Source organism: Nuphar pumila, chromosome 16, assembly GCF_984573655.1.
Source record: "Nuphar pumila chromosome 16, dmNupPumi1.hap1.1, whole genome shotgun sequence".
Lineage (NCBI taxonomy): Eukaryota > Viridiplantae > Streptophyta > Magnoliopsida > Nymphaeales > Nymphaeaceae > Nuphar > Nuphar pumila.
In genome coordinates this window covers 84,753,846-84,781,740 of record NC_143264.1, presented here as the reverse complement: position 1 = coordinate 84,781,740, position 27,895 = coordinate 84,753,846, and the positions used below count along the sequence as shown (strand labels likewise).

Here is a 27,895-nt window from a genome sequence, read left to right as displayed (position 1 = left end):
TCTCAAATTATTCTGTTTTTAAACAACAGTAGTATCATCCAATATCTATAAGAATGCATACAAGTTCAACGACCCTGGAGGCAATGAACAATCAAGAAAGTTGATGGGATACTTTTACCTTGCAGCAGGAGAATCATACACGACAGAAGCCGGCGTATGTCCATCAATTATAAAGTTGTTACTATAGAAAGAGCCAGATGCTTCTGATTTCTGTTCAACGATATTTTCTGAAACCCCAGCAGTGAAAACTTCATTGCACAACGTGATGGCTTCCTTTAGTTCACTTACTACCCTGCCCATATTTGGCCTTTCCATCCCCTTATCTTTAGTGCACTCTAGTGCCAATTCTGCTACCCTCCAGAATGAACCGGCATCATACCTCCCATAAAGGTTTGGATCTGCAATTTTCACATGATCGCCTTTCAAAAGGTTAGGACGCACCTGCATAATTCAAATATGATTAGCACCAACTGCTAGCAATCGAGAATCATAAATCAAACATCCAACAGTCATAACGTTTAAAGATGAAATTGTCAAAATTAGTAATTTGTAATTTGAAAGAGGTGTTTTAGATCGATTTTCAAAAAGACACCTTGCTTGTTGAAAGGATGCAATTTTATGTCTCTTTGAAATTTACCAAAAGGTATTAGGTTTCTTTTTAAAAAGTGTAACCTTTTGAAAGGACATGATATATTTTTTGGGAGCTCTATATAAAGCCTTCATCCTTCTTGTGTTAGTATGCAATCTCATCTCATTTGCGTAATAAAATATTATTTCTTTTTTTAGTGCATTTGTGTGTAAGTGAGAGAAAAACTTTTAATTTCATCTTTTTCTCAACCTTATTTTTTGTGACCATAGTCATATTCTGCCACATCAATTAGGGTATTCAAAACCCAACAAGTGGTATTAGAGCCAGGTTGAAGGAGACCAACTTACATAAAAATCATGACAGAAAATTTAAACAATTATGTCACCAATCTCTCCCAACTCCAAGTGCCCGTGTTTGATAATGAAAGCTATGATTTTTGGAGTCTTAAAATGAAGACTATATTCGCCTCACAACAGCTTTGGGAGATTATTCATGGCGGTTACGAAGAACCAACTTATGATGCAATTCTTGCATTATAGACCGCTCCAAAACAAAAAGAATTTAAGGATAACAAGAAGAACAATGCAAAAATATTTCTATATATCCAACTTGGGGTAAGCAATGCTATCTTTTCCCGAATCATGAATACAAGTTCGTCCAAAGAAGCTTGGGTTATTTTAAAGATTGAATTCTAAGGCTCGGAGAAGATTATCTCCATCAAACTTCAAGCATTGTAGAGAGATTTTGATACATTGTCTATGAAAGGCAATGAATCCATTCAAAAGTTTTTTACCAGAGTTGTTGGGATTATCAATCAAATAAAAAGCTATGATGATAAAATTAAGGAGAGAAAAATAGTTGAAAAAAATTTAAAAAGTTTATCGCCGAAGTACGATTATATCCTAGCAGCAATAGAAGAGTCAAAAGATCTATCAACTCTATCATTACAAGAATTGATGGGATCCCTCGAGGCACATGAGAAGCGGATTGGAAGGACCGAATCTCAAGTGATTGAGCATGCACTCCAAACAAAGCTTAATATGGATGAAAAAAAAGAAAGCTTCAAAAGAAGACCTTATTTTTTAAAAGAAAGAAATCAAAAGTTCCTCAAAAGTGGCATAAAGAAAACAATTATTCTATTCAACCAAGACAGTTTAAGCAATCAGAAAAATACTGTCATATCTGCAAAAAATTCGGACATGAGTCTAGAGAATGCCGATTCAAATATACAAGATGTTGAATACCAAATTACTCTCAAAATGATTGTTGGCTTCAAGAAAAGTATGAAGCCAATTTCTCAAAAAATGAAAATGAGAAAGATCAAATTGTCTTATCTTGTATGAATGTTGAGCAAGAACCAAGTGATATATGTATGTAGATAGTGGTTGTAGCAACCACATGACTGAAAATAAAAAGTGTTTCATCAAACTTGATGAAACTATCACCTCCAAAGTAAGAATGAGAGATTAAAAATCTTAAAATGTTGAAGGCAAAGGAGTCATAACAGTAAAAACTAAATCAGGTCAGACCAAATTCATTCATGATGTTTATTATATACTTGGTTTAACACAAAACTTTTTAAGTGCCAGTCAATTGATGAAAAGGGGTACTTAGTAAACTCCAATAATGACCAATGTACCATTGTTGGCAAAAATAGTCAGCAAACAATAGCCAAAGTGAAGATGACTACAAATAAGGTCTTTTTCTTAACTATGAGTTCATGTGAAGGATAAGTACTAAAGGTTGAAAGTTTAGATGTATCAAATCTTTGGCATTTAAGATTTGGACATTTAAATTATCAAAGTTTGAGATTGTTGAAGCAAAAAAATATGGTGATTGGGCTTCCTTATATCGATGGAGAAAATAAAATATGTGAAAGCTGTATATATGACAAATTTCATAGACTTCTTTTCTCAAATTCATCTTGGAAGGTGAAGTGTCCTCTTGAATTGGTTCGTGCAAATATTTGTGGATCGATGCAGACAGAATCTCATAATGGAAGAAAGTATTATTTACTCTTCATTGACGACTTCAGCAGAATGATGTGGATATACTTTCTCCAACAAAAGTCAGAAGCATTCTCTATTTTTAAAGAATTTAAAGCCTATGTGGAAAAGGAGAGTGGGTTCAAATTAAAAAGATTAAGGACTGACCGCGGAGGAGAATTTACATCCAATGAATTTTGGAGCTATTGCAAAATCTAAGGTATCAAAAGGCAACTAAGTGCAACAAAAACATCACAACAAAATGGTGTCGTAGAGCGACGAAATTACACTATTGTTGAAATGGCAAGGAGCATGTTAAAAGGAAAGAATCTTCCAAACAATTTTTGGGCCGAAGCCGTGAACACAATAGTGTATATTTTGAATAGAGCTCCACTAAGTCTATTCACAACAAAACTCTGTATGAGGCATGGTACAAGCACAAACCAAAAGTAAGTCATTTTAAAGTTTTTGGTTATGTTGCTTATTGCAAAATTCTTTCTCAAAATAGAGGAAAACTTGTTGAGAAGGGAGAAAGGTTCATTTGTTGGTTATAGTGACACTTTAAAAGCCTATCGCCTAGTTAAGCTAAACACAAAGGAGTTGGTTATCTCAAGCGATGTAATTTTTGATGAAAAAAGTGAATGGGACTGGGGAACACACTCAGTAGAAGCACCTCAACGAGAGACAAATTTGACTATGTCAAACACTTCTACAAGCAAAGAACATATGGATCCAATGGACTCAAGTGATTTAGAATCAGATACTCCTCATAGAAAGGTTAGATCTCTTGCAGATATATATGCTTCTTGTCATATGGCATTGTTTTCAGTTGAGTCTCAAAATTATGAAGAAGCCATCAAAGATGATATTTGGAAAACTACCATGAATGAAGAGATTTCTGCAATTGAGAAAAATCATACATGAGAATTGGTAGATAGGCTAAAAGAAAAAGATATAGTTGGTCTAAAATAGATTTTTAAAACCAAATTCAATGAAGATGGCTCAATTCAAAAGCACAAAGCCCGACTTGTAGCGAAAGACTATTCTTAAAAATATGGAGTAGACTTTAGTGAAACTTTTGTTCCAGTTGTGAGAATGAAGACAATTCAAGTTGTGCTAGCCATCTCTATCGAGTTGAAAGTTCTTGTATATTAGTTGGATATAAAAACTGTCTTTCTTAATGGAGAACTCAAAAAAGAGGTATATGTTGAGCAATCTCTTGGCTTTAAGAAGGAATGACATGAAAAAAAAGTTTATAGGTTAAAAAAAGATTTATATGGCTTAAAGCAAGCACCACGAGCTTAGAATATGAAAATAGATCAATATTTTCAAAAGAAAGAATTTCAAAGAAGCCCAAGCGAACCATAAAGAAAGATGGAGAAGATTTTTTAGTTGTTTGCTTATATGTGGATGATTTGATCACTATTTTTGCAGTAGGTAGTGAATGACCCATACCCATGCCCAAATGGTCATGCTGGCCTCTGACAACCTTAAAGCAACCACTGTAGATTTACTAAAAAGAGATTTTTCGTTGACAATAAAATGTTTTGCATTGTTTTAAAGCATTTGAAAAATGGAAATAAACCCCATCGACATACACTTAAACATTGATAAAGTTTCCAAAGAAAACTCTACTCTATTTTATCCAATCTTAAATTCTTAAAAAATACAATTTAGTTCATAAAAGTTAACAAAGCACAAATAAAAAAAAATGATGAAAGAAAAATAAAGAAAATGATCAAACCACATGTCCAGTACTTCCACGAAATGGAAATTTGAATAATATAGCCTTTAATATGTTAAAGCAAAATGGACAAAAACCAAGGGCGGATGGGGGGCGAGTTGGGGCTCAAGCCCCTCCTAAAGTTTTGAAAAATTTCAACCGAAGTGGGAAATGTTTCAATCTAGCATAGATCTATGATTTTTTTTTTATGATTGAGGGTATGGATTTAGATTTTTTTCAGATTTCATGAACATTTAATTAGGGTTTTAAGGTTTTTTGAACTATTTTTCTTTTCAATTAGCATTAAGCACAACACCTAAAATTTTGAAAATTTTCAACCGAAGTGGGAAAATTTTCAATTAACATAGATCTATGATTTTTTTATGATTGAAGGTATTGATTTAGAATTTTTTCAGATTTCATGAACATTTAATTAGGGTTTTAAGGTTTTTTGTGCTATTTTTCTATTCAATTAGCATTAAGCCTGATTATAATAATGACTGTTTTATAATAATTATTTTTTAAAACATAATGTTAGTATAATTTATTAGTAATTATTTTAAAAAAATTTACTATGCATTTTTTGCCCACCATAATTTAGATTCTTGGCTCCGCCACTGACAAAAACAATGATCAAACCATTTACTTCCACGATTTGAATATTTGGTATATGGCCTTTAATATGTTAAGTAGTATAATATACACAAATTACATATATAATCCAGATCAATAGTAAGCAAACGGGAATTACTGACAGATCATTAATGAACATCGTCAAAAGTAACTGGCAGTAAAGCAACAAATATATCCAATAAAATGGCAGTAGCTGAAAAAAAAACCAAGAAAAACAAGTAAGTTTCTACGTTAATACATTCTTATTTGTAACCAATTTATTTTGATGAGACAGATTTGTTTTTCAAGTTTACACAATAAGATCAACAACCTTACACCCTATTTTTGTAGCTAAAGTTGTCAAATTAAGAAAAAAATTGAAAATCTGCTCATTTCTTTTCCATGTCCTACTTTCAATGTGTTATTATTCAAAAGCAATTCAGGGAATCAATCCTATTGATTCTCCATGATCAAGCATTGAAGCACGTCATAATTAATGCAGTTTGGCAATAGACTTTTCACTTTTGGAGACATTCTGGAATTCAAGTAAAAAGAGAAAAGGTACTAAACGTAATTGCATAAACAAATTATTGGACTGAAATATTTGGTTAAATACATACCCAATCGGTAATATGAATTCTCTCGTATGATGGTTCAACAACAATATGCTGTTTCCCGGAAATGAGTTCCAGAAGTACAACACCGAAACTGTATACATCACTTTTTTCATTCAGCTGATTGGTGGAGGAATATCTGCAGCAAAACAAAGAAAGTCTATTGGCAATTTGGCAGAACAAAGGACAAAACAAGTATGAACAACCAGGAGTGCACGTCACCTTGTGTTGGGACGTTGCAAGTTCGAACCCAAAATGGTATGGTTGTATAACTGGTAGGGTCCTGCCCCCCTACCCCACGGAACAACGGCGGGCCGACAGGCATGGACGCACCATAAAAAAATAATTTGTTTTGGTTTTTGGGTGTGTGGACAGTGCATCCTGTCCTGTCTGCAGGCAGTACAGGACTGGACGTGCTGTCCCTGTCTATGACAGTCCGCTATTCAAACACACCCAGTAACAGGGGACTCTAACAACATGAGATATTATTGTAAGTGATTTTCTGGATGATCAGAAGCCTGTATAAAAGAAAAGAGGGGAAATAAACTGCTACCACTGAATCCATGAGATTCACCATTGTTCCAATAAAACTAAAATTAAAAGACAAAAAAAAGGGATTGGCCCAAAAACTACATTTAATGAGGCTGAGAAAAAAATTGGAGGTTTTGTACACTCGAATTAATCATATGGAATAACGAAGACTGCTTCTGTCATTAGAGAAGTGCCGACTCTTCTCTTACATGCGAACTATATACCATTTTGATCAAATTTATTGCAAGTTTCTGTGACGTTGACAAAAAACATCTAGGCAAATTTTACTTGAAGGAAAGAAATAGCACTCACTGTGGGTCCAGATAACCAGGGGTGCCAACAACAACGGTAGATATATGGGTAGTACCATCAGGCATACCAGACTTTGACATACCAAAATCTGCAATTTTGGCTTCAAAGCTATCGGTTAAGAGAATGTTGGCGCTCTTCACATCTCTGTGAATGATGGCAGGTTTGCACCCTGAATGTAGGTAGTCCAATCCTGATTCATAAATCAATGATGAGAGAGAGAGAGAGAGTTTGTGTGTCCAATCATGATTCATCATTCACATCTATGGCAGGTTTGATGAGTAATTAGTCCAATCCTGATTCATCAATCAATGATGAGAGAGAGAGAAAGAGACCTTGAGCAGCATTGAGAGCTATTTGAAGCCTTTGATTCCAATCTAGATTAACTTGTGTATGTCCGGAAAGGAGACCGTTAGTCTCTGAAAAACAACTTTTCCATCATGTTGCTAAAATAGGTCAGAGAAATTATAAATGTCAAGAACATACCATATCACTCAACACATGAATAAAATGTCCCCAAAGTTGTAGAAGTGATGAAATACACCTTTTTGGTTATGTATTTCTGACTTTCTCAAGAAAATTACCTTGGCCTACTATACTTTGCTTAAATATTCAGTAATTTTCCTTGTATATTCTTGATTGGCTATTCTCCGTGTTACACTTTTCATCTTATACTGCAAATGAATGAATTTTTTTCTACAAAATTTGCTTATTTAAAAAAATGTCACAAATACCTGCGAGAAATTGCAAGGGAATATCTTGGCATATTTTATAAGTTTGTTTTCTCCAGAAAATCTCATCTCAGAAAATTCTAGCAATTAAAAAAAATAAAGTGCAAAAGATTCAAATCAAAGGGATCACAGAAAATAAAATTTAAAAAACTATATTATGTACCATTCTCAAGAAATTCCAGCAAGGGTATATCTTGAGATATTTTAAAAAAATTATTTCTCAAGGAACTCTCAGAAAATTCTCAACAAATCTTTAAAAAAATAAAAAAGTATCCAAATCAAAGGAATTACAAAAATAAGTTAAACATAACAAATCTTAACATAATAGTCACAAAGAGTATTGGTGTGGGATTAGTCAGATGGTCAAATATCTAATTCAGTAAGCAATAGGTAAGATCCAATATCTTTGTGAATGTTGTTATGGTTGAGAGAGAGAGAGAGAGAGAGAGAGAGAGAGAGGATCAACATTATCACTCATGAAGATCAACAAAATGTTGAACCCATGAACCGAACAAAATAGAAGAACAAAACTAAAATATAGAAAAACAAAAGCAAAAGAAAAAGAAAAAGAAACTACAACCAGCTAGCAACAAACAACAAAGCCAAGCTCAACCGGGATCCGCTGGATAAGAAGGAACCACCGATGAGTGAACGTTGTTCAGACGGAAGGAGAGGTCTCTAAGATGCATACGTAGAATCGCGTATACATCAACCAAGATTTTATGGACAAGATTATTAAGGATGACCGGAATTTGACGAAAAGTAGCATCATTGTGTGCCATCCAAACAAACCACCAAGTAGTAAGCAACCATGTCTTCCAGATCAGTCTCCACCGCTTGCAACGTCTAATTTCAATAGGGCCTAGGAGCAGATCAAGCGCAAAAGACTCCTCTTTGACAATTACGTTCGGAGATCTCCACATGCTATTAAATAGGGCCACAAAGATTGGGCAAGACCAGAATAAATGAAAAGTAGTTCTTCAGCAGCTTGACACAGCACACACCAACTTGGAAACTGAAAGCCTAACTTCTTTAAATAACTGTGAGTCTGAACCCTATCATGCAAAATTAACCAAGCCAAGACCCGAGATCTTGGAGTAGGGCCCTTACCCCATAACACACACTCAGGGAACCAATCTGCCCCTGGGGGAGCAACGATTTATACACTTTGTGGGTGTGGAACGCACCATTTGGTGCAATAGCCCAATGCAACCACTGATCATAATTACCTGCATCCCCAATTTGATCTCTGAAGGACGATAAGGCTCTCAGCCACATGCTTCGCAAGTGCGAGATCGCCAGCCCCCGGGTTCCATGACGAAACAAACGAGCACAAGGAGAACCTGTCTTTAGATAGGAGAGAGAGAGAGAGAGAGAGAGAGAGTCACAGAATTCAAAGATACTGCTACTTTGAAAGCCTAGATATAAAAACAGCCCTGTCTTTAGATGGGAATCATAGAGTGTATCAAGTTGCTCGGCAAATGCTTTCAGTTCCCTGGCCACCTAACTATTCCAATAATGGCGCATCTATTAACTACCATGTATCAGCTGACTCACAGAACTGTCATGTCAATAACTCAAAAGCCAAAAACAACCATGTCAGTTACTTTTTCATTTTGGTTTTATTATAGTCTGACTGGGTGCTGTCCATCGTTTGGATTAGAACACAAGGCAGCTCCAAAACTCCAGTCATCATATTTAACCCAACACCATGGAATCCATGCACAAATAAAAGAACATACATATTATGTAAATAGTCAGGTTCATCAGAAAACGTCAGAACTTCTCATAGCAAATACTACACAACCAAACTCCCATTTTGATGAGTGAATAAGTTTGATAGGAACAATGTCTTTCCATTAACCTAGAGTACAAACTTCCTAACCATATCAAACCTGGAGGAAAGGAAGGAGCCACATACAGCATGCTTCCAGCATTCAGAATACCATAAAGGCCACAGAGGCTGGCATAGCCACACCAAGTGAATAAATATTTGAAATAAAAAAACCTGCCTAGCAGGTATTTTATCAAGCTTTCTCTGCACCTTTTGAAATTCTGCATTATTGGTTGTCAATGATACCAGCAATATGGGAATGATTTCAGAAAAGGAAGTTACTTGACATCATAGTCACAAATCTCGTTCTTAGGATATTCTCGGCAAAGGAATTTCTCAGGATTTGTTTTTGAGAGGGATATCGGGATATTTTAAAAAAAACGAGTTTTTCTCAGAAAAATTTAGGAAAAATCTTGGCAAGATAAAAAATAAAAACATACAAAAACAAAAACAAAAACAAATATACTGAGAGAGAGAGAGGTTGGTTTAAACAAATGCAATGGGGGTGTTTAATTGCATTATACCATACCACCACTTCAATGGGACTATTAGAATAGCCCCATATTGAAGGAAGTGGCGGAGGGATGACTCTCAGATTATAAAAAGGTGGGTGCCTCCCTCTTTGCAGTGTACAGGACTCCCTTCCCCAGTGGGCTTGCCAGCATTCAATGCTTTACAGCATTTAATGCATATTGCATAGGCGAAGTTTGCATCTTGTTATTGTTTTTTAGAAAAAAAATGCGATACAATTGCGTGATATTTAATGCAAGTGATTTTCAAAATATCGTATTTTAACAGTTGAAATTTCGTTTTTTAATTATGTCACTATTTTTTGTGCTAAATTGAATATGTCGCAGTTAGTGCCCGAGAGCGATAAAAAGGTGTGCATAAAATGACTGAAATTGAGATGTCAAGTAATCTGCCTACAGTGTACATGGAGAAGGTCCTCAAGATGCGTTCAGTCTTCGAGTGTAATCTCCATCTTGTTGGCTATGGGATGGGTGAGCATCTTCTATTGTAATCACCATCTCATCCGATTTCTTATCGCTTAGTACTGTTTAGTGACTTCTCGTCACTTCGCGATGTAATTCTTTCTATTCGAATTAAATCTATGAAATATTTTTCTTTCAAAAAAAAAATATCTCGCCGATATTTATGACTATGGTTGACATGAACATAGTGTCATCCCATCAACTTCGGCTAGAGAAGTTGACCTCCAGAAGCACTTCAAGGACTGTCATGACATCTGGATTGTTGATATTGTACAAGACTATATTAGCAAGGAATGTTGAAAAATAGCTATAAGAAAAAAGTGCCCCAAGACATGACACTTACAAGCAAAATGTTCAAAATATCTGGGCACATACTCCAATGCGGACCATGTAAATTCTAACAGCTAGACAAAAGCTAATAAATGAGTGTGATATTTGCCATATTCAGTTTAATTCTCAAGTCTATTTAGATCTTTTATATTGACTACATCACATGTATACTCGTACATTTTTTTGGAATTCTTATCCCGTTACTCTGAACAGAAAGTTCCATGAAAATGGTCGGATCACATATCCCATGTTCCTGTATAACATAGCATACTGTTCTTCACTCCTTTCAAACAAGTGCAATGATGTAAGAGTTTGCTCCAGGGGTTTCAATTTATGCTTGAGGCATCAAAAAGCTAATAACATCTGCCAACAGCCTCCATGTCATATTGTAGCATTAGGACAGAGGTGATTGTAAGACCACAATACAAAATCAAATGTCCAAAAGATAGATCTAATTCCTAAGGACAACCAATTCTGAAGGGAGTTCAAATACAAGATCCATCGGTGTTATTGGCTTGCGTGATGTATGTTTTCTTGATAGCATCATGGAAACGAACTACACACTAAAATAAACCAAATGACAAAGATTAAGGTGCATGAAGTGCTTACCTGATAAAGCTTCTCGAAGATTTCCTCGTGGAATGTACTCATAGATCAAAATCATGTTTTCACCTTCATCACAGTATCCAAAAAATGATACAAGATTTCTGTGGTGAATTCTTGAGAGCAGATCAACCTACAAAAGAAGCTGCTTGATATCACTCATTTGATGACAGAACTTCATAAACAGCAAATAGAAGATGATGCAGCCATCACCTCAGTGTAGAATTCCTTAGAGCCTTGCCTGGATGTATGAGAAAGAACTTTAACAGCCACATCCTGACGATCATGTAAACGCCCATAGAAAACAGGGCCATAACCTCCTTCACCGATTTTCTGACTAAAATTTTTGGTCATCTGAACAACTTCTGAGTATGTGAATACTTGACAACTGTTGGATTTGTCTACTCTCTTTCGGCCTAAAGTTGGTTCTTTACATGCAAAAACCATAAAAGGAAGATGGAAGTTGTAAACCAGAGTATGACCATAGCAGTGTACGTAATTAGAGGAAATAAAATTTAATGCCAGTGTGGCAATTTGAAAATGAAGCACTTACGAGCTACATTTCTTTTCTTCAACTTTACAGCAATAATTAGAGAGGCTACCAAGAAGAATGATACTAAAGCTGCTGACACACTCGTGCCAATAATAATACTCTTATTGTTTTTCTTCCGACGATGGACGTCGCAGACACCCGATGAGCAAAGCTCTGCGTTGCCCGAAATACTGCACCCAAGAAAGAGATCCAAGAGGAGATGAAACAAAGTAATGAAAATTTTTAAAATCAAACATAGAAGAGGGTGGGGGTGTGGGGGAATGCTGAGTTGGCAACATGATGTAATCCTTTGAAAAAAAAAATCAAATCATTATGATGAGAAAATGCCCCCCACGCCAAGGCTTTCACTGAGTTGAGATTCAATGCCCATTCCCATATAACGCCTTCCATTTACGTGGGAATGAAACAAACAAGCCTTAATGTGCAAGCCCCACAAGGACTTCCCTTGCATAGTTGTTTCCAAGCGGTAAATAGGCCCACTTTCATTCGGAGTGAAGCAAATTAAAAAAAAAAGAGGCTTTTTTCTTCAAATTGCTCGCAGCCTTATAGTCAACTTGTACAATAATCCCTGCCTTATTGCAATCCGTTCCCGCATTTCTTGCCATTATTAAAACTGATTCTTCTGTCAACAGCTGTTAGTTTAACCATGGTTAACTGGTCACCAAAATTCCCCTCGTCTGACACTTTTTCCTCAGCGACGAACCTCTCTTGTTTCCTTCCTGTGTAGCATGGCTGGAAAGCCATAAGTGACGATGTGCTCTCTCTCTAATAACCACTCTCATCTCACCCTTCCTCTTTCAAGTGTGGCTTTGTTAATCAATTAGTTTTTGTAAATCTCTCGGACTCTAATCCTGTTTTGCCTCTCTCTCTCTCTCTCTCTGTTTGTTTTTTTCTTCTTTCCTTCCTCCCCCTCCGCCACTGTATTGCTGTTTGCAGGGTCAGAACATCAGATTGGAGGACTCAATGTAGTAGAACACGAGAGAGTACCTAAGAAAATGCATTAGATGCAAAAAAAGAAAATATGCAATTCTCTGTGCCATCAACATGTAGTATTTCTGATTATTATGTTCTTTTTGCCCTTTTATCAATTGGGCTGGTGATTACTGTAAACTATCATCTTCTCATTTCATAAGGGTAGAACCGTCAGTTACTGTCAGAGAAACTAACGTCTGTTAACCCTAGAGACTAATTTGCAAAGGTTAACTAAAAGGCAGGGACTGATTTGCAGAATGGCACAAGTCTAGGTCTATTTTGCAAATTGGCAGGCAGAGACCAATTTACTAAAAAATCCCTGAAAAAAAACGTGAAACTAGTGCGACTTTGAAAAGTGCCCCTATTAAAAGAGGCATAAATTGCAGAAATATAAAAAAACGTTGTAAAATGTGTGTGGTAATCTATACATAGGCGCCTACCATATGGAAAAGTCATGTTTAGCGGAATGGATATTAATTAATTTCCAGTTGCAATGTGTTACATCAGGTGTATAGATTGCATAGTGGCAATTTTCTGAAGCGTGAGAGAGCATCTTTAGTTTCTTGACGCAACGTTTTGATGGCATTCTTGTGATTTATGCATGAGTTGTAACATATCTTAATTAGGGTTATGTGAGGGATAATTAGTCATCCCTAATGTCGTAGCCAGTCCTTCAAGATCTCATTGCTTCTAGTTGTTTTGATCAAATCTAACCTCCTAGAAGGATTAGCCACCATTCAGCTTCAGCTTCAGCTTCCGCTTCACCTCATGTAAAAATAGAGATCAGTTTATTAAATAGGAGTTGGATAACTGAACCTATCTTTCAGGCCAAATAAACTGCCCTGTGGGAACTAGAGAGCAATAGCAACTTGGAAAGTTGTGAAGAGAATAACCTCAATGTAAGGCTTCCACTTTCGATTTTACGGAGAAGAGCATCAGGCACTGAACCATTGAGATTATTATCTGACAAATTTCTGGATATTAAGAAGGCAACAAGGGTTAGTAAACCGAGCATGTAAAGAAATAAGTCTAAACATATAATTAAATGTAAAATTAGCTCTCAAATGGAACTGTATCAGATACCGCCAAAAAAAAAAAAAAAAAGAAAGAGGCAAACTTACAACTCGCTCAACCGTGGTAGATTAGCAAGAAAGTCCGGTATGCTGCCCGTCAGGTTGTTTCCTGCCAAATTTCTAGGAACACAAAAGCAGGGAATTTTAGCCATTTAATAGGTGAAAATAGAATGCCTGAAGATTAGATGTTTTACTCACAAACTAACAATGGCGGTAAGATTGACCAAACTTTCGGGGATCTGACCACTTAATCCACTGTTTGATAAATCCCTGCAGAAATTAATTAGCCACCATCAGATCATGCTTCATATAAACAAAGACTTTGTACTTGTGAAACTGCTTATAGTTTCGTATAGGCAAGCATACAGTGAAGTAATCCTTGGGGATGTATCGTTGCTGCAAACCAACCCTTCCCAAGCATAGCCTAAAGGTAAACAAGGATCTCCTGTCCAGGCCTTAGTGATTTGATACTTGTTCATAATATCCATAAGAGAGCTGGCTGCACATTCATTAACGAATATTTAGCAAAATATTGGGTCCTAGACGTACTTCTTACATTTTGATTTCATGAAAAAGTGTAGCGTGAGTTACATTCATAACTCAAACTCTACCCACCATCTCCATCATCGGTCAGAGAACTAGATAATAGCGTAACGGTATAAAGTTCAATGGCGTTTACGATTGGGGAAAGTGTTGATCTTTTGGTTGGATTATACTCCACAATGTTGGTCTGAGATTGGTAGATGCTGGTGGAGCACACATTTGCAGCTTTTAGATATGAAGGTGTCATGGGTCCATACCAATGTGTGGAATCCAATGTGATGTCAAATTCTCTTGTTTCGTTGGCCTTGAGTTCTTGTAATTCTGCAAAATGTATGCACATGTACAAATAGGCACCTTGAGGTAAATTTGATGGTTGCCATCGTATTACTTCACTGGAGTTTGGATTGACATCAGCAGTTTGCATCACGACTGATGGTGGCATATATGCATCAGTTGCAGAAGAAACGTTGAGTGAGGTGTTAATAGGGGAGAAGGGTGCAGGAGAGGTCCAAAAACGATCAAAAGCATCATCTGGGTACCTGGATACATAACCATAGTTCACATACAGACAAGCCCATTCACCGAAAGTTCACAAGTGCTGTTCTTAAAAGATAAATTTATGCAGGTACTACAGACATCGACGGAGAAAAGAGAAATGAAAATGACTATATTACCCTTAAAAAATAATGGTATTTCATAATATATTGACAAATATTGCAATATTCATCACCTACCCACCCATTGGTTCTTCGTTTAATTTGTGGTATTGATTTTAGATGGTTTGTAGGGTTTTTCTAAGTAAGAATTTTGGATTTTTACATTTTAAATTCGTACATTCATTATGATAGGTTTAATTGGTTTGACCATAACACCTTTGTTTATGTGTCAAATTTTGGTGATTTTTGATTTGTTTAAAAACAAATATCTTCAACTTTAATTCACCTTTTAAATATAAAAATAATTTTAATATTTAAGTAGTAAAATATACATTCGTCTCATTTAAAAAATAAGATTTTGTTTAGACAAGTCACCTTGTTATTTGTCATAACTCTTTACTTTGATATTGGATTGACATCACCTTTGTCACATTTAAAAGCTATTTAAATAATCTTAAAGTTACTGCTTTTGAGGATCAAAATATAATTGAAGCAAGATTTGCCTTATAAAAGATTAAAAATATTTTATTTTTGTAAAAGAAATTAAAAAAAAACTATTATGATCAAAATTGAGATATTACACCACCATCATCCATCACCACCATTACTACTACCACTATCACCATTATCATTATCACAATTACCACCACCACAGTTACCATTGTCATCACCATCACCATCATCAATCATACTTACTAATCTTTTTTTTTTCTTTATTATAATTAAAATAGTAATGATAATTAAAAGTAAAGCAAGATCCCTCTTTATAAAATGTGCTTAAATTTACATAGATAAGCAATAAATAAAAGTGTTCACATTATACGCAGTGGTTCATGCATCGTTCACAGAGCCAAAGAAATGTTGAGATGGGTGGCGGTAAGCGGCACTGTATATGCAGCATCAACATCAACACTAAAAAATGCCTTATAAATAAAAAATAGATCCAAAGAGGGCCATTCTTTTTTTATGAGGAAGAACCTTCGCCCAAGCAAGAAAAACCCTGGGTGAGGCCCCGGCCTGCCGTATGTGGCCCACCTCTGAAAGATATAGATACACTCGTGCGCCAGTGAGGTTTAATCGGGTGCCCTCATCTCAGCACCTTCACAACGACCCCACTGGCCTGGTGGGCGATGCCTGAAGTGGCCAAACATGTCATGCAGTTTGTAAAACTTGGATGGGAAGTCTGGCAGTATCATTTTAACTTTCATTTCATAACAAATAGTTGTGGTTGTTCTTGTAAAATTTGTTTAATCATGTGAGGCTAATGGGTAGTGGCATTCTTGTTATTTAGTATTATCTTAAAAGCATTTGTATACAGCTCATTGGGGCTATTCCTTTAACAAAGTGTAGGGGTGTAACCGGGTTCGAATAGGGTCTGAGTTCCTATTTTGAATCAGGTCTAAAAGTAAGACCCAAACCCAACCCAATCTAATTCGGGTTCGGGTACAACTAGAAATTGTGAACCCATATGGGTTAACAGGTTCGAGTATATATTCGGTCGGGTATAACTGGGTGAGGTCTTTAGTAGACCAGTTTTGATTCATGTCGGATTTAGATTTGGATAAAAATGATAAAAGTAAACCCATATAGGTTAATTAATGGGTTCGGGTTTCAGCTCAGGTCTTGATATGATCGGTATTCTAAACCTATTTTCCTGCCAATAAAAATATGTAAATTAATAAAACCATTTTTTATTAAGAAGATTATATGATAACAAAATGCAATGCAAGCTTAAAAAAACCCAACTATATATCATTATTCAAAATATATCAAATTCAATGAGTTTTCAAATATTCCACCACAAAAGAGCAATGAAAAGTATATGCACAAATGAATTAAAGTTTAGGTTACTAAAATGCAATGCATATTAATTCTAAGTTTATCAACATCTCTACATGTACACTAAAATGTGTTAGGACTGAGTATACCCAACCCAGTTACACCCCTAATAAAGTCTAAGTCTGTATGTTGGACAGGGATGGGGCGCAATTGTTCTCACTCATTCGCCCGAGTACTCGATTGCTCTCTCACACCGTACGGAAACGGGATTTGGAGCCCTACATTTTATCCTAGTCTTGCACTAACTAATCTGAAAAGAGTGAGAAATTTGAAATTATGAAAGTAAGTGGCAGGAATAGGATAGTAACTAATTGGGATCAGGTGAACGCAATGTGCCACTGATCACCCTCCATTGTGATATGCTGTTGGGCCCTACTCTAACAGGTTGCACACCAGCAGACGAGGGTGATCCGGTGCAGCGACACATTGCATTTGTGCAGTGTGATTGCACCGCCTCGGTACTCGCAAGGCCTCCAATAAGTCAGCTTAAGGCTTCCAACTTGAAGGAAGTCGAGAGTTCGAATTCGAAGTACTCGTAAGAGTTTTACACTGTCAATACGGACATGAATCCGGAGTCAATGTGATACCCTTCAGCCTGTAACTGGATCTTCAAACTATAGCCGTGGTTTTTCCATGTTAAAGAAAAAAAACTAATAAAAAAACAAAGAGTACGATATGATGGGTTGGCCTGGTATCAGTATGGTGCCAGTTCATGATAGGAAAGGTAAAACATCTCATGCACCCGAAAATCTGACAAACTAAAAAGTTCAACGATATACACGAGAGGCGCGTTTGGCTTGACGGGTGTAACAGTAGCGCCGGCAGGACTCTGCTTTTGCGTGGGCCCCACGCTCATCCTTGTGCGGCTGTGCCCACACAAACGCCCGACAAGGGAACGCTGTTTTGGAGCATCCCACGGATGCTGAAACAGTGTCTGCTACTGTTCCGCCACCCGCATCCATGCACGCCCCTGCCCAGTACGAGACAGGACAGAGCCTCCCTGTCTATGCACATGAAACGGCCCCTAAGAGTATGTTCCCCCGTCCCAGGGAGGATTTAGAACACTGCTGCTATTGGGAACACCCACTAAAAAAATGTTGGACGCGGCGAACGTTTCTGCACGTGGCATCCCTTTCACAATGAAACACCATTCCACCTTCACCCCATGTTACATTGAGAACAGGTCGGGGAAGACTTATATATATTGTAATATCCAAAAAATTTCAAGTCTTTTTTTAGATTTTTGTTGGGAATTCTAAAATTTTGTGCTGAAATAAAATCTTAATTTTTTTTCTATTTGGTTGAAATGAATGCTTGTGAATATTCGTTAGGTTTAGAGAAAATAAATATATTAAAATGAGGTAAAAATAACCCTTACACGTTTAGTTTTTTTTTTAGAAAATCCGAAGTATATTCCATTTAAAACATTTCTCTTAAAAAAAATTGATTTCTTTTTTTTTAGGAAAATATACTTAAAATGAGTAACTTAAATAAATTGAATTATGGTAATATAATTATTAAAACCCTAGTATGATGGAGTTAGTTTATACATAGTATATTTGCATTTCATTCGAATTTTAGTTCATTTAGAAAAAATCTTAATTGGCACTTAAATTGAATTTAAGAAAAATTTATTTATAATTTAATAGATTGGATTTCAAAAAAACAAACTCTAAGGTGGGACGTCCATCTAGAGGACTCCACAAGGGGCGGCGTCACCTTTAGAGAGACATAATAGGGGTTGAAGGCTGAGGTAAGAGGGAAACAAGTAATTTTAATATGATTATAATTCTAGTCTTTTGACTAGTCAACTTGCTTACTTGACAAGTTAGAAAAAAAAATCGGTACTCTATCATAGCCTTCAGATCAAAGGGCTGCAATTAATTTCAGCCTTTGATCTAAAAGGACATGTTTATAAATAGAGGAGGGTTGCACGCTCCCCCACATTAGTTGTTGATTTTTTTTTAGCTCTTTCTCTCTTCCCTCTAAACCTCCTTTCTTTCCTCTCTTCTCCACGCCTCATAGAGCCTTTCATTCTCTTTCTTAGATTTAAGAAAGACTTCCACGTGATTTCAGGAGGTGTATGAGATCCTTCTCAAGCTAGTAAAGTTGTGGATCGTGCAAAAAGACCCGCCGAAATCTTTGAAAAACATTTTTCCAACACGAGGTAGGTGATTGATGCTTTTCTTGCAAGAATGAAATGTTTGGCATGGATTCCAACAATTTTTCATTAGTTTAGGCCATGACTAAACCCTCCTAACTGTGAGTTTGACCCAGATCTAAAAATCCAAGGAAAAAGAACGATTTTCCCAAAAGAAAACCCTCTTGGAAATCAGGTTTTTTCATAAAAACCCGATTTCTCAGCAAAGAAATCTATAATTTTTATAAATACTTGTGTTATGCTATGATTTTTCTTGCAAGTATTGATTTGTATTGGTAGAATAGGTTGTTGTAGACATTTTGTAAAAAATTTTGTGAATTTTTATGATCAAAATTTAGAGATATTACAATTTTAGCAATATCAGGTTTTTTAAAAACATAAATCGATAAATATTGAAAAGATGTGAATTTCATAGTTAGATTCATGCAATATTCAATGATAGTTGATAGATTATATTGAAGTAGTTATTTTATAATTTTTGTAGATTTTTTTGAATTTTTATTTCATGCATATTCCATAATTTAGTTAATTTATTATGTATTTTATCGAATTAATTTATGAGAAAATAAAGCATGCACGAGACAAACATATTTTTTCGGCCAAACGACTGAGGGAAGGTATGATTTGTCTCAGTTAAAATATATCAGACCTAGCTGTATATTTTATAATATTTTTTTTTATTTATGCAAGAAAAATCATGGGTGTACGGATTCGAGTGACCCGGTTTGGTCCAACCCGAATGCATAGACCCAAAATTACAATTTTTTGGACAGACATCCGATCAGTAAAACGTTTGTATCTTCCTCTTTTGAAAGAGTTTTGATGAACGATTTATTGCGTTGTAAAGCTAACAAAATTTCGCATCTATTGTGAAGTTTTGGGCTCTGTTCATGGACTGAGCATGACCCTATGACAGTCGAAATAGAATGTCATGTCTATAGTAAAACGTTCATAACTCCCTCATACAGAGCAATTTTCACGAACGGTTTGTGGCTACGAAAAGCTTACAAAATTTCTTACATACTTAAAAATATCAGCTCTGTTCATCGATTGAAAATTTTGTTGTTACCTCTGTAACAGTCGGACAGAGTTGAGGATTTCGTTAATCGAGATCGGTCTTTGAATCGAGGTTTGACCTTTGCATAGTTTATATACATGTCATATAAATTTCTTCATATCGAATAGCATGCAGCATGTGAATGAGTATGCACGTCTGATTTTATGTAGAAGCTTATATGTCTAACTCAAGACATGAATTGCTAAGGAGATGGTTAGGCACGAGGCCTAAGAAAGTCTACACATAAAGATAAAGGATTGAAAGATCCAATGAATGCAAGTTTATGGCTTAAATTCAAATATTGTGTTGGCTGCATGTATGCCCATGTTATAATGATGATGATGATGATGATGATATTGATATTGATATTGCAATGATATGGATGCTCTAATTCATGTTCTTTATTACATTGTCCATGTACATGCATATGTGTTAACTAAAGCATGAATGCAAATAAAATTTTCATTTTCGCATATGCTCAAGTTTATGTTAAAAGCATGATTGAATAAATATTTCAATGCTCAAGTCTAAGTCTGTATGTTGGACAGGGATGGGGCGCAATTGTTCTCACTCATTCGCCCGAGTACTCGATTGCTCTCTCACACCGTACGGAAACGGGATTTGGAGCCCTACATTTTATCCTAGTCTTGCACTAACTAATCTGAAAAGAGTGAGAAATTTGAAATTATGAAAGTAAGTGGCAGGAATAGGATAGTAACTAATTGGGATCAGGTGAACGCAATGTGCCACTGATCACCCTCCATTGTGATATGTTGTTGGGCCCTACTCTAACAGGTTGCACACCAGCAGACGAGGGTGATCCGGTGCAGCGAAACATTGCATTTGTGCAGTGTGATTGCACCGCCTCGGTACTCGCAAGGCCTCCAATAAGTCGGCTTAAGGCTTCCAACTTGAAGGAAGTCGAGAGTTCGAATTCGAAGTACTCGTAAGAGTTTTACACTGTCAATACGGACATGAATCCGGAGTCAATGTGATACCCTTCAGCCTGTAACTGGATCTTCAAACTATAGCCGTGGTTTTTCCATGTTAAAGAAAAAAAACTAATAAAAAAACAAAGAGTACGATATGATGGGTTGGCCTGGTATCAGTATGGTGCCAGTTCATGATAGGAAAGGTAAAACATCGCATGCACCCGAAAATCTGACAAACTAAAAAGTTCAACGATATACACGAGAGGCGCGTTTGGCTTGACGGGTGTAACAGTAGCGCCGGCAGGACTCTGCTTTTGCGTGGGCCCCACGCTCATCCTTGTGCGGCTGTGCCCACACAAACGCCCGACAAGGGAACGCTGTTTTGGAGCATCCCACGGATGCTGAAACAGTGTCTGCTACTGTTCCGCCACCCGCATCCATGCACGCCCCTGCCCAGTACGAGACAGGACAGAGCCTCCCTGTCTATGCACATGAAACGGCCCCTAAGAGTATGTTCCCCCGTCCCAGGGAGGATTTAGAACACTGCTGCTATTGGGAACACCCACTAAAAAAATGTTGGACGCGGCGAACGTTTCTGCACGTGGCATCCCTTTCACAATGAAACACCATTCCACCTTCACCCCATGTTACATTGAGAACAGGTCGGGGAAGACTTATATATATTGTAATATCCAAAAAATTTCAAGTCTTTTTTTAGATTTTTGTTGGGAATTCTAAAATTTTGTGCTGAAATAAAATCTTAATTTTTTTTCTATTTGGTTGAAATGAATGCTTGTGAATATTCGTTAGGTTTAGAGAAAATAAATATATTAAAATGAGGTAAAAATAACCCTTACACGTTTAGTTTTTTTTTTAGAAAATCCGAAGTATATTCCATTTAAAACATTTCTCTTAAAAAAAATTGATTTCTTTTTTTTTAGGAAAATATACTTAAAATGAGTAACTTAAATAAATTGAATTATGGTAATATAATTATTAAAACCCTAGTATGATGGAGTTAGTTTATACATAGTATATTTGCATTTCATTCGAATTTTAGTTCATTTAGAAAAAATCTTAATTGGCACTTAAATTGAATTTAAGAAAAATTTATTTATAATTTAATAGATTGGATTTCAAAAAAACAAACTCTAAGGTGGGACGTCCATCTAGAGGACTCCACAAGGGGCGGCGTCACCTTTAGAGAGACATAATAGGGGTTGAAGGCTGAGGTAAGAGGGAAACAAGTAATTTTAATATGATTATAATTCTAGTCTTTTGACTAGTCAACTTGCTTACTTGACAAGTTAGAAAAAAAAATCGGTACTCTATCATAGCCTTCAGATCAAAGGGCTGCAATTAATTTCAGCCTTTGATCTAAAAGGACATGTTTATAAATAGAGGAGGGTTGCACGCTCCCCCACATTAGTTGTTGATTTTTTTTTAGCTCTTTCTCTCTTCCCTCTAAACCTCCTTTCTTTCCTCTCTTCTCCACGCCTCATAGAGCCTTTCATTCTCTTTCTTAGATTTAAGAAAGACTTCCACGTGATTTCAGGAGGTGTATGAGATCCTTCTCAAGCTAGTAAAGTTGTGGATCGTGCAAAAAGACCCGCCGAAATCTTTGAAAAACATTTTTCCAACACGAGGTAGGTGATTGATGCTTTTCTTGCAAGAATGAAATGTTTGGCATGGATTCCAACAATTTTTCATTAGTTTAGGCCATGACTAAACCCTCCTAACTGTGAGTTTGACCCAGATCTAAAAATCCAAGGAAAAAGAACGATTTTCCCAAAAGAAAACCCTCTTGGAAATCAGGTTTTTTCATAAAAACCCGATTTCTCAGCAAAGAAATCTATAATTTTTATAAATACTTGTGTTATGCTATGATTTTTCTTGCAAGTATTGATTTGTATTGGTAGAATAGGTTGTTGTAGACATTTTGTAAAAAATTTTGTGAATTTTTATGATCAAAATTTAGAGATATTACAATTTTAGCAATATCAGGTTTTTTAAAAACATAAATCGATAAATATTGAAAAGATGTGAATTTCATAGTTAGATTCATGCAATATTCAATGATAGTTGATAGATTATATTGAAGTAGTTATTTTATAATTTTTGTAGATTTTTTTGAATTTTTATTTCATGCATATTCCATAATTTAGTTAATTTATTATGTATTTTATCGAATTAATTTATGAGAAAATAAAGCATGCACGAGACAAACATATTTTTTCGGCCAAACGACTGAGGGAAGGTATGATTTGTCTCAGTTAAAATATATCAGACCTAGCTGTATATTTTATACTATTTTTTTTTATTTATGCAAGAAAAATCATGGGTGTACGGATTCGAGTGACCCGGTTTGGTCCAACCCGAATGCATAGACCCAAAATTACAATTTTTTGGACAGACATCCGATCAGTAAAACGTTTGTATCTTCCTCTTTTGAAAGAGTTTTGATGAACGATTTATTGCGTTGTAAAGCTAACAAAATTTCGCATCTATTGTGAAGTTTTGGGCTCTGTTCATGGACTGAGCATGACCCTATGACAGTCGAAATAGAATGTCATGTCTATAGTAAAACGTTCATAACTCCCTCATACAGAGCAATTTTCACGAACGGTTTGTGGCTACGAAAAGCTTACAAAATTTCTTACATACTTAAAAATATCAGCTCTGTTCATCGATTGAAAATTTTGTTGTTACCTCTGTAACAGTCGGACAGAGTTGAGGATTTCGTTAATCGAGATCGGTCTTTGAATCGAGGTTTGACCTTTGCATAGTTTATATATATGTCATATAAATTTCTTCATATCGAATAGCATGCAGCATGTGAATGAGTATGCACGTCTGATTTTATGTAGAAGCTTATATGTCTAACTCAAGACATGAATTGCTAAGGAGATGGTTAGGCACGAGGCCTAAGAAAGTCTACACATAAAGATAAAGGATTGAAAGATCCAATGAATGCAAGTTTATGGCTTAAATTCAAATATTGTGTTGGCTGCATGTATGCCCATGTTATAATGATGATGATGATGATGATGATATTGATATTGATATTGCAATGATATGGATGCTCTAATTCATGTTCTTTATTACATTGTCCATGTACATGCATATGTGTTAACTAAAGCATGAATGCAAATAAAATTTTCATTTTCGCATATGCTCAAGTTTATGTTAAAAGCATGATTGAATAAATATTTCAATGCTTTATAAAAATGTATCCATTGCCCGTAAAGTGGCCAAATGTTTTAATGTTGCATAAAAAATATGAATATAATCAAGTAAACATGTTAAATTCAAATCAAGATACTTGCTAAGAGAGTGGCAGGTGGTATAAAACTTCGTGGGGCAAGTATGTTTCGAGAACAGAAGGTTGCTCCTCCTCTCTCACGATTTTATAGGGAAAACCTCTATATTAGACTGTAGCGTAGAGGGCAAGGTACTCATGAAAAAAATCGATACATCGGGTTGAAAGGTATTGAGAATATCTCTCGTATTATCATCCCTCACCCCGTCCTGGTAAAAGAGCCCGGCCAGGCCAAAGCTACCCCTGTATGTAAAACACTACTTGAGCTATGATCCTGATCTAAGAGTTAAGCCTGTGTCATATTAGCAGGGCTAAGAAATGATAACTTAAGATGTATGTGCATTAGTTAGTCATTGCATGCATCATTTAAGAAAACGAATGTAATTAAAGACAAGAATGTATGCACGCATTGAATGGCTTCTACATATGGTAAGTCATACATATTAACTGCCCATGCATCTTACTTCTTGAATGTATGAATTGATGTTCGCTTGTTTAATTTGGTAGATTGAATATGCATGACTAGTTATGTAATTATTTCAGTAAATTGTAAATGCTAAACTATGAAACTACTATTGAAATTCTTGCTTTATATTTCTATCTTACAAGTTTAGTTTTATCTCATTCTACTGAGACATGTGTTATCTGACCCTATATGGTTTAATATTTTTCAAGTAATGAGGAGTAGCTTACATGCGAAGGTGGGAGGTTGCGATGGAAACTGAGCCTACCTTTCCTTTGCATTTACAAGATTTTCAGACTCTGATTTATTATTTGATTATTATGTCAATTGACTAAAGTAATTAAATTTTTTAATGATTATAGACATTGATATATTTTATGCAAGTTGAAATCTATATATTTTGAATCTCCACAATCGTATGGTTATGCATGAATAGGACAAGTAGCATGCCAACTTTTAGATCCGACGAGTTTTTTTTTTTGTTATTTGCTAAAATATTTAAAGGTATTTCAAAAAAAAATTTTACTATTTTTTGGGTTATGACAAATAGAGGTGTTATATATATATATATATATATATATATATATATATATATATATATATATATATATATATATATATATATATATATATATATATATATATATAGGGCGGAGGGTGTTTAACCCCAATTCTCTTTCTCTCCTTTTCTTCTTTATTTTCTTTCTTCTCTCTTTCCTTTTTCTTCTTTGTTTCTCTTTTCTTTGTTTCTCTCTGTTCATTTTTTTTCTTCTTCTTAGGGGTTTTTTTCTTTGATTTTTTATTAGGTTTTTTAATAATTAGATTTTTTATTAATTATATTTTTTTCTTTGATTTTAATTATTAAGGGGTTATCTTTGAATTTCATTGATTAGGGTTTTTTTGGGCTTTGAATCAAATATCTTTAATTAAGGGTTTTGTTATTTAATTTTATTAGGACTTTCCTTTGATTTGATCTGGGCTTTGAATTAAACATCTTCAATTAAGGTTTTAGATATTTAGGACTTATTTTCTTTGATTAGGCTTTTGAATCAAATTTCTTTAATTAGGGCTTCTGATCCTTAATTTGATTAGGGATTTTCTTGTATTTGATTAAAGTTGTTTTTTTATCTTCTTTCAATAAGGCTTTTTATATTTAATTTTATAGTTTATTTATAGTTTTTTTGATTTTATGGTTTATTTTTCTTGTAGTTTATGGTTTTTTGATTTATTTATGATTTATTTCTTGCATTTTAGGGTTTTATGATTTATTTATAGTTCTTGCATTTGTATATAAAAAATATAAGTTCTTATTTTTTTCAAATTACTTAAAATTTTAATATTTTTTTGTACTTGGATCCAGTTTGAGATCCATATTTGAGGCTAAAATCCATAATTTTTGATAAACTTTTATAATTAGATCCAATATGACACTCATTAATGCATTTATATATTAAAAAATTATCAATTCTTATTTGTTGTCAAATTACCTAAATTTTAAATATTTTTAAGTTTTTAGATCCAATATGAGATCCATATCTGAAGTTAAAATCCATAATAAACATGGTAAAACACTCACATGGTTGGATGGATAGAGTCCATTCAAAAGAAAGTTATCCGACCCATTATTCATATATATCCAAGCTGTCTGCACAACATAAAAACCAAACGCTTGAAACACAACTACTTGTCTTATTGAAACTAACGTTGGACGTAGTTGTTAGAGAACAGATATAAGAAGCGTTTCTGTCTGTTATGCTCAGCTGTTTTGTCCAATCTTGAACGAGCAACCAAACATACCCTGAAGGATGCAACCAAATTTAACTAAAAACAACATTTCACATAGTAACACACCTGGAGAACCTTTTGCTCTGTGACCCGAAATCCAATCTCTCGTAAGTATGCAAGGCCAATGTATCATTAACAACAGGATAAATAGCATCACCCACTATAGGCCGAAGCTCTAAGGCCGATATGAAAGGTGCACGATTACTTGTTTTGCAGAGGCAAACATGGAAATAACTCCTCGTCGGCATAACTATGTATTCATACTCATACCAATCTGTCGCTGAAGCACTGACTGTTTGGACAAAGGTGACTCCCAAATACAAGTCGAACTGAGGGAAAGAGTCCAATCCGTCGTAGTTCCCATATAAGAATGAAGCCCGAATTAAATACTTGGTTCCAGGAGTGACTCGCTGCAGCGTGTAACAATTCCTCTTTCCCTTTGGGAAACTCCTAAGTTGCTTGAGGTGTTTCGGCCTTCCGTTAATATAAGGGGTGGAGAAGGAGACTGTTCCATTTTCCCCAAATTTCATAAACTTGGAATCAGAGACATAGGTGATTCCGGTGGTACTATCCACATAACTTTCTTCCAGACTGCCACAGTCGATGCTTATGAATCCTGCACGTTTTTTTATGGAAAAAGCTCAGAACATAAGGACTCGATCGAACTCTGTTTCAAACTTAATACACTTCCAGGTTACTTGAATCTCTTAATTCAAATTATTTGATCCATCACTAACGAAAAAATAATAAAAAAATCTGGCGATGGAAAAATTACAAGCCCATATTTCTGATATGCATCACATTTGATAAATTTCTCATAAGACAATCGCATAAAACAAGAAAGATAACATCTAGTTCCAACAATTTCACTTCTAACTTCTATCTCAGCATCATCTAGGATACAACCTTAAGAATATGGGACGCAATATAAAAGAGAGATATTCACATAATTCATAACGGAATTCAAACTCTAGTTAACAATCATAAACCACTAATTTGTGTCATCTTTCTTCTATAGAATTCCAGATTATACGCTAATTCTTATTTTGACTCATTAATATCATATGGAAACTTCCCTCATGGCTCCCCCACCAAAGAAAGGCAAAAAAAGAAAAAAGAAAAAGAAACCAACTTATTACATTTCGCCAAATTTGTGAGCCGAGTATAAAAGAAAATATATCCATAATCCAGAGTCTGAAAAAAAAATGAGTATAAAAGAATGATATCAATGAAGAAACTGGAATCTGATTGTTTATGGATATCTGGAGTTTCTTCTTTTTCTCTCTCTCAACAAAAAAAAAAACACAAAAATAGTAAAAGAAAATATATATCCAAAAGCAGACTTTCATGTTGGTCATGTCAGAGGATATAATTCCTTTGGCTTATCCAGAACTGGCACAGCCAGGACAGGCGGAGAAGCGAGAAAAAGGCTTCCACTGAATTGAATACATTCCATCGATCAAACACCTTACCCTAGAAACCTAATCCTGGATCCCCAGGCCAAATCATCGCAATGGCATCATCAAGAAAGAATTGTAGGGGGGGGCGGGGGTTCCAAGAGTTTACCTGAAGTCTGCCCTCGGGCAAGAAACAGATGAAGTCCACAAAAGAGGGAGCAGAGGATCACCGGAAGCATTGCTCTGGTCTCTGAGATCAGAAATCTCTCAAAGCCGAAGATCAAGCGTGGCA

The 27,895-nt window shown here is 35.3% G+C and overlaps 1 protein-coding gene across 1 annotated transcript; it reads right to left on the bottom strand.

Annotated features, from left to right (window-relative positions):
- Nucleotides 1–35: 35 nt before the first annotated feature.
- On the bottom strand, nucleotides 36–27,895 carry LOC149813933 (putative leucine-rich repeat receptor-like serine/threonine-protein kinase At2g19230). The gene is made up of 15 exons (XM_089991228.1): nucleotides 27,773–27,895; nucleotides 26,273–26,822; nucleotides 14,067–14,533; nucleotides 13,818–13,950; nucleotides 13,650–13,721; nucleotides 13,500–13,571; nucleotides 13,272–13,352; nucleotides 11,407–11,576; nucleotides 11,067–11,281; nucleotides 10,825–10,986; nucleotides 8,324–8,597; nucleotides 6,699–6,782; nucleotides 6,367–6,556; nucleotides 5,530–5,662; nucleotides 36–441 (listed from the first exon to the last, which is right to left on the bottom strand). The coding sequence occupies exons 1-15, from the start codon at nucleotides 27,840–27,842 to the stop codon at nucleotides 115–117; spliced, it is 3,000 nt and encodes a 999-aa protein (XP_089847354.1). The 5' UTR covers nucleotides 27,843–27,895; the 3' UTR covers nucleotides 36–114.

Coding starts and splice junctions, on each gene's coding strand:
- LOC149813933 (XM_089991228.1), bottom strand. CDS start 27,842: ATGCTTCCGGTGATCCTCTGCTCCCTCTTTTGTGGACTTCATCTGTTT. Junction 26,823..27,772: donor TGCCCGAGGGCAGACTTCAG/GTAAACTCTTGG, acceptor AAAAACGTGCAG/GATTCATAAGCATCGACTGT. Junction 14,534..26,272: donor CAGAGCAAAAGGTTCTCCAG/GTGTGTTACTAT, acceptor TTATGTATCCAG/GTACCCAGATGATGCTTTTG.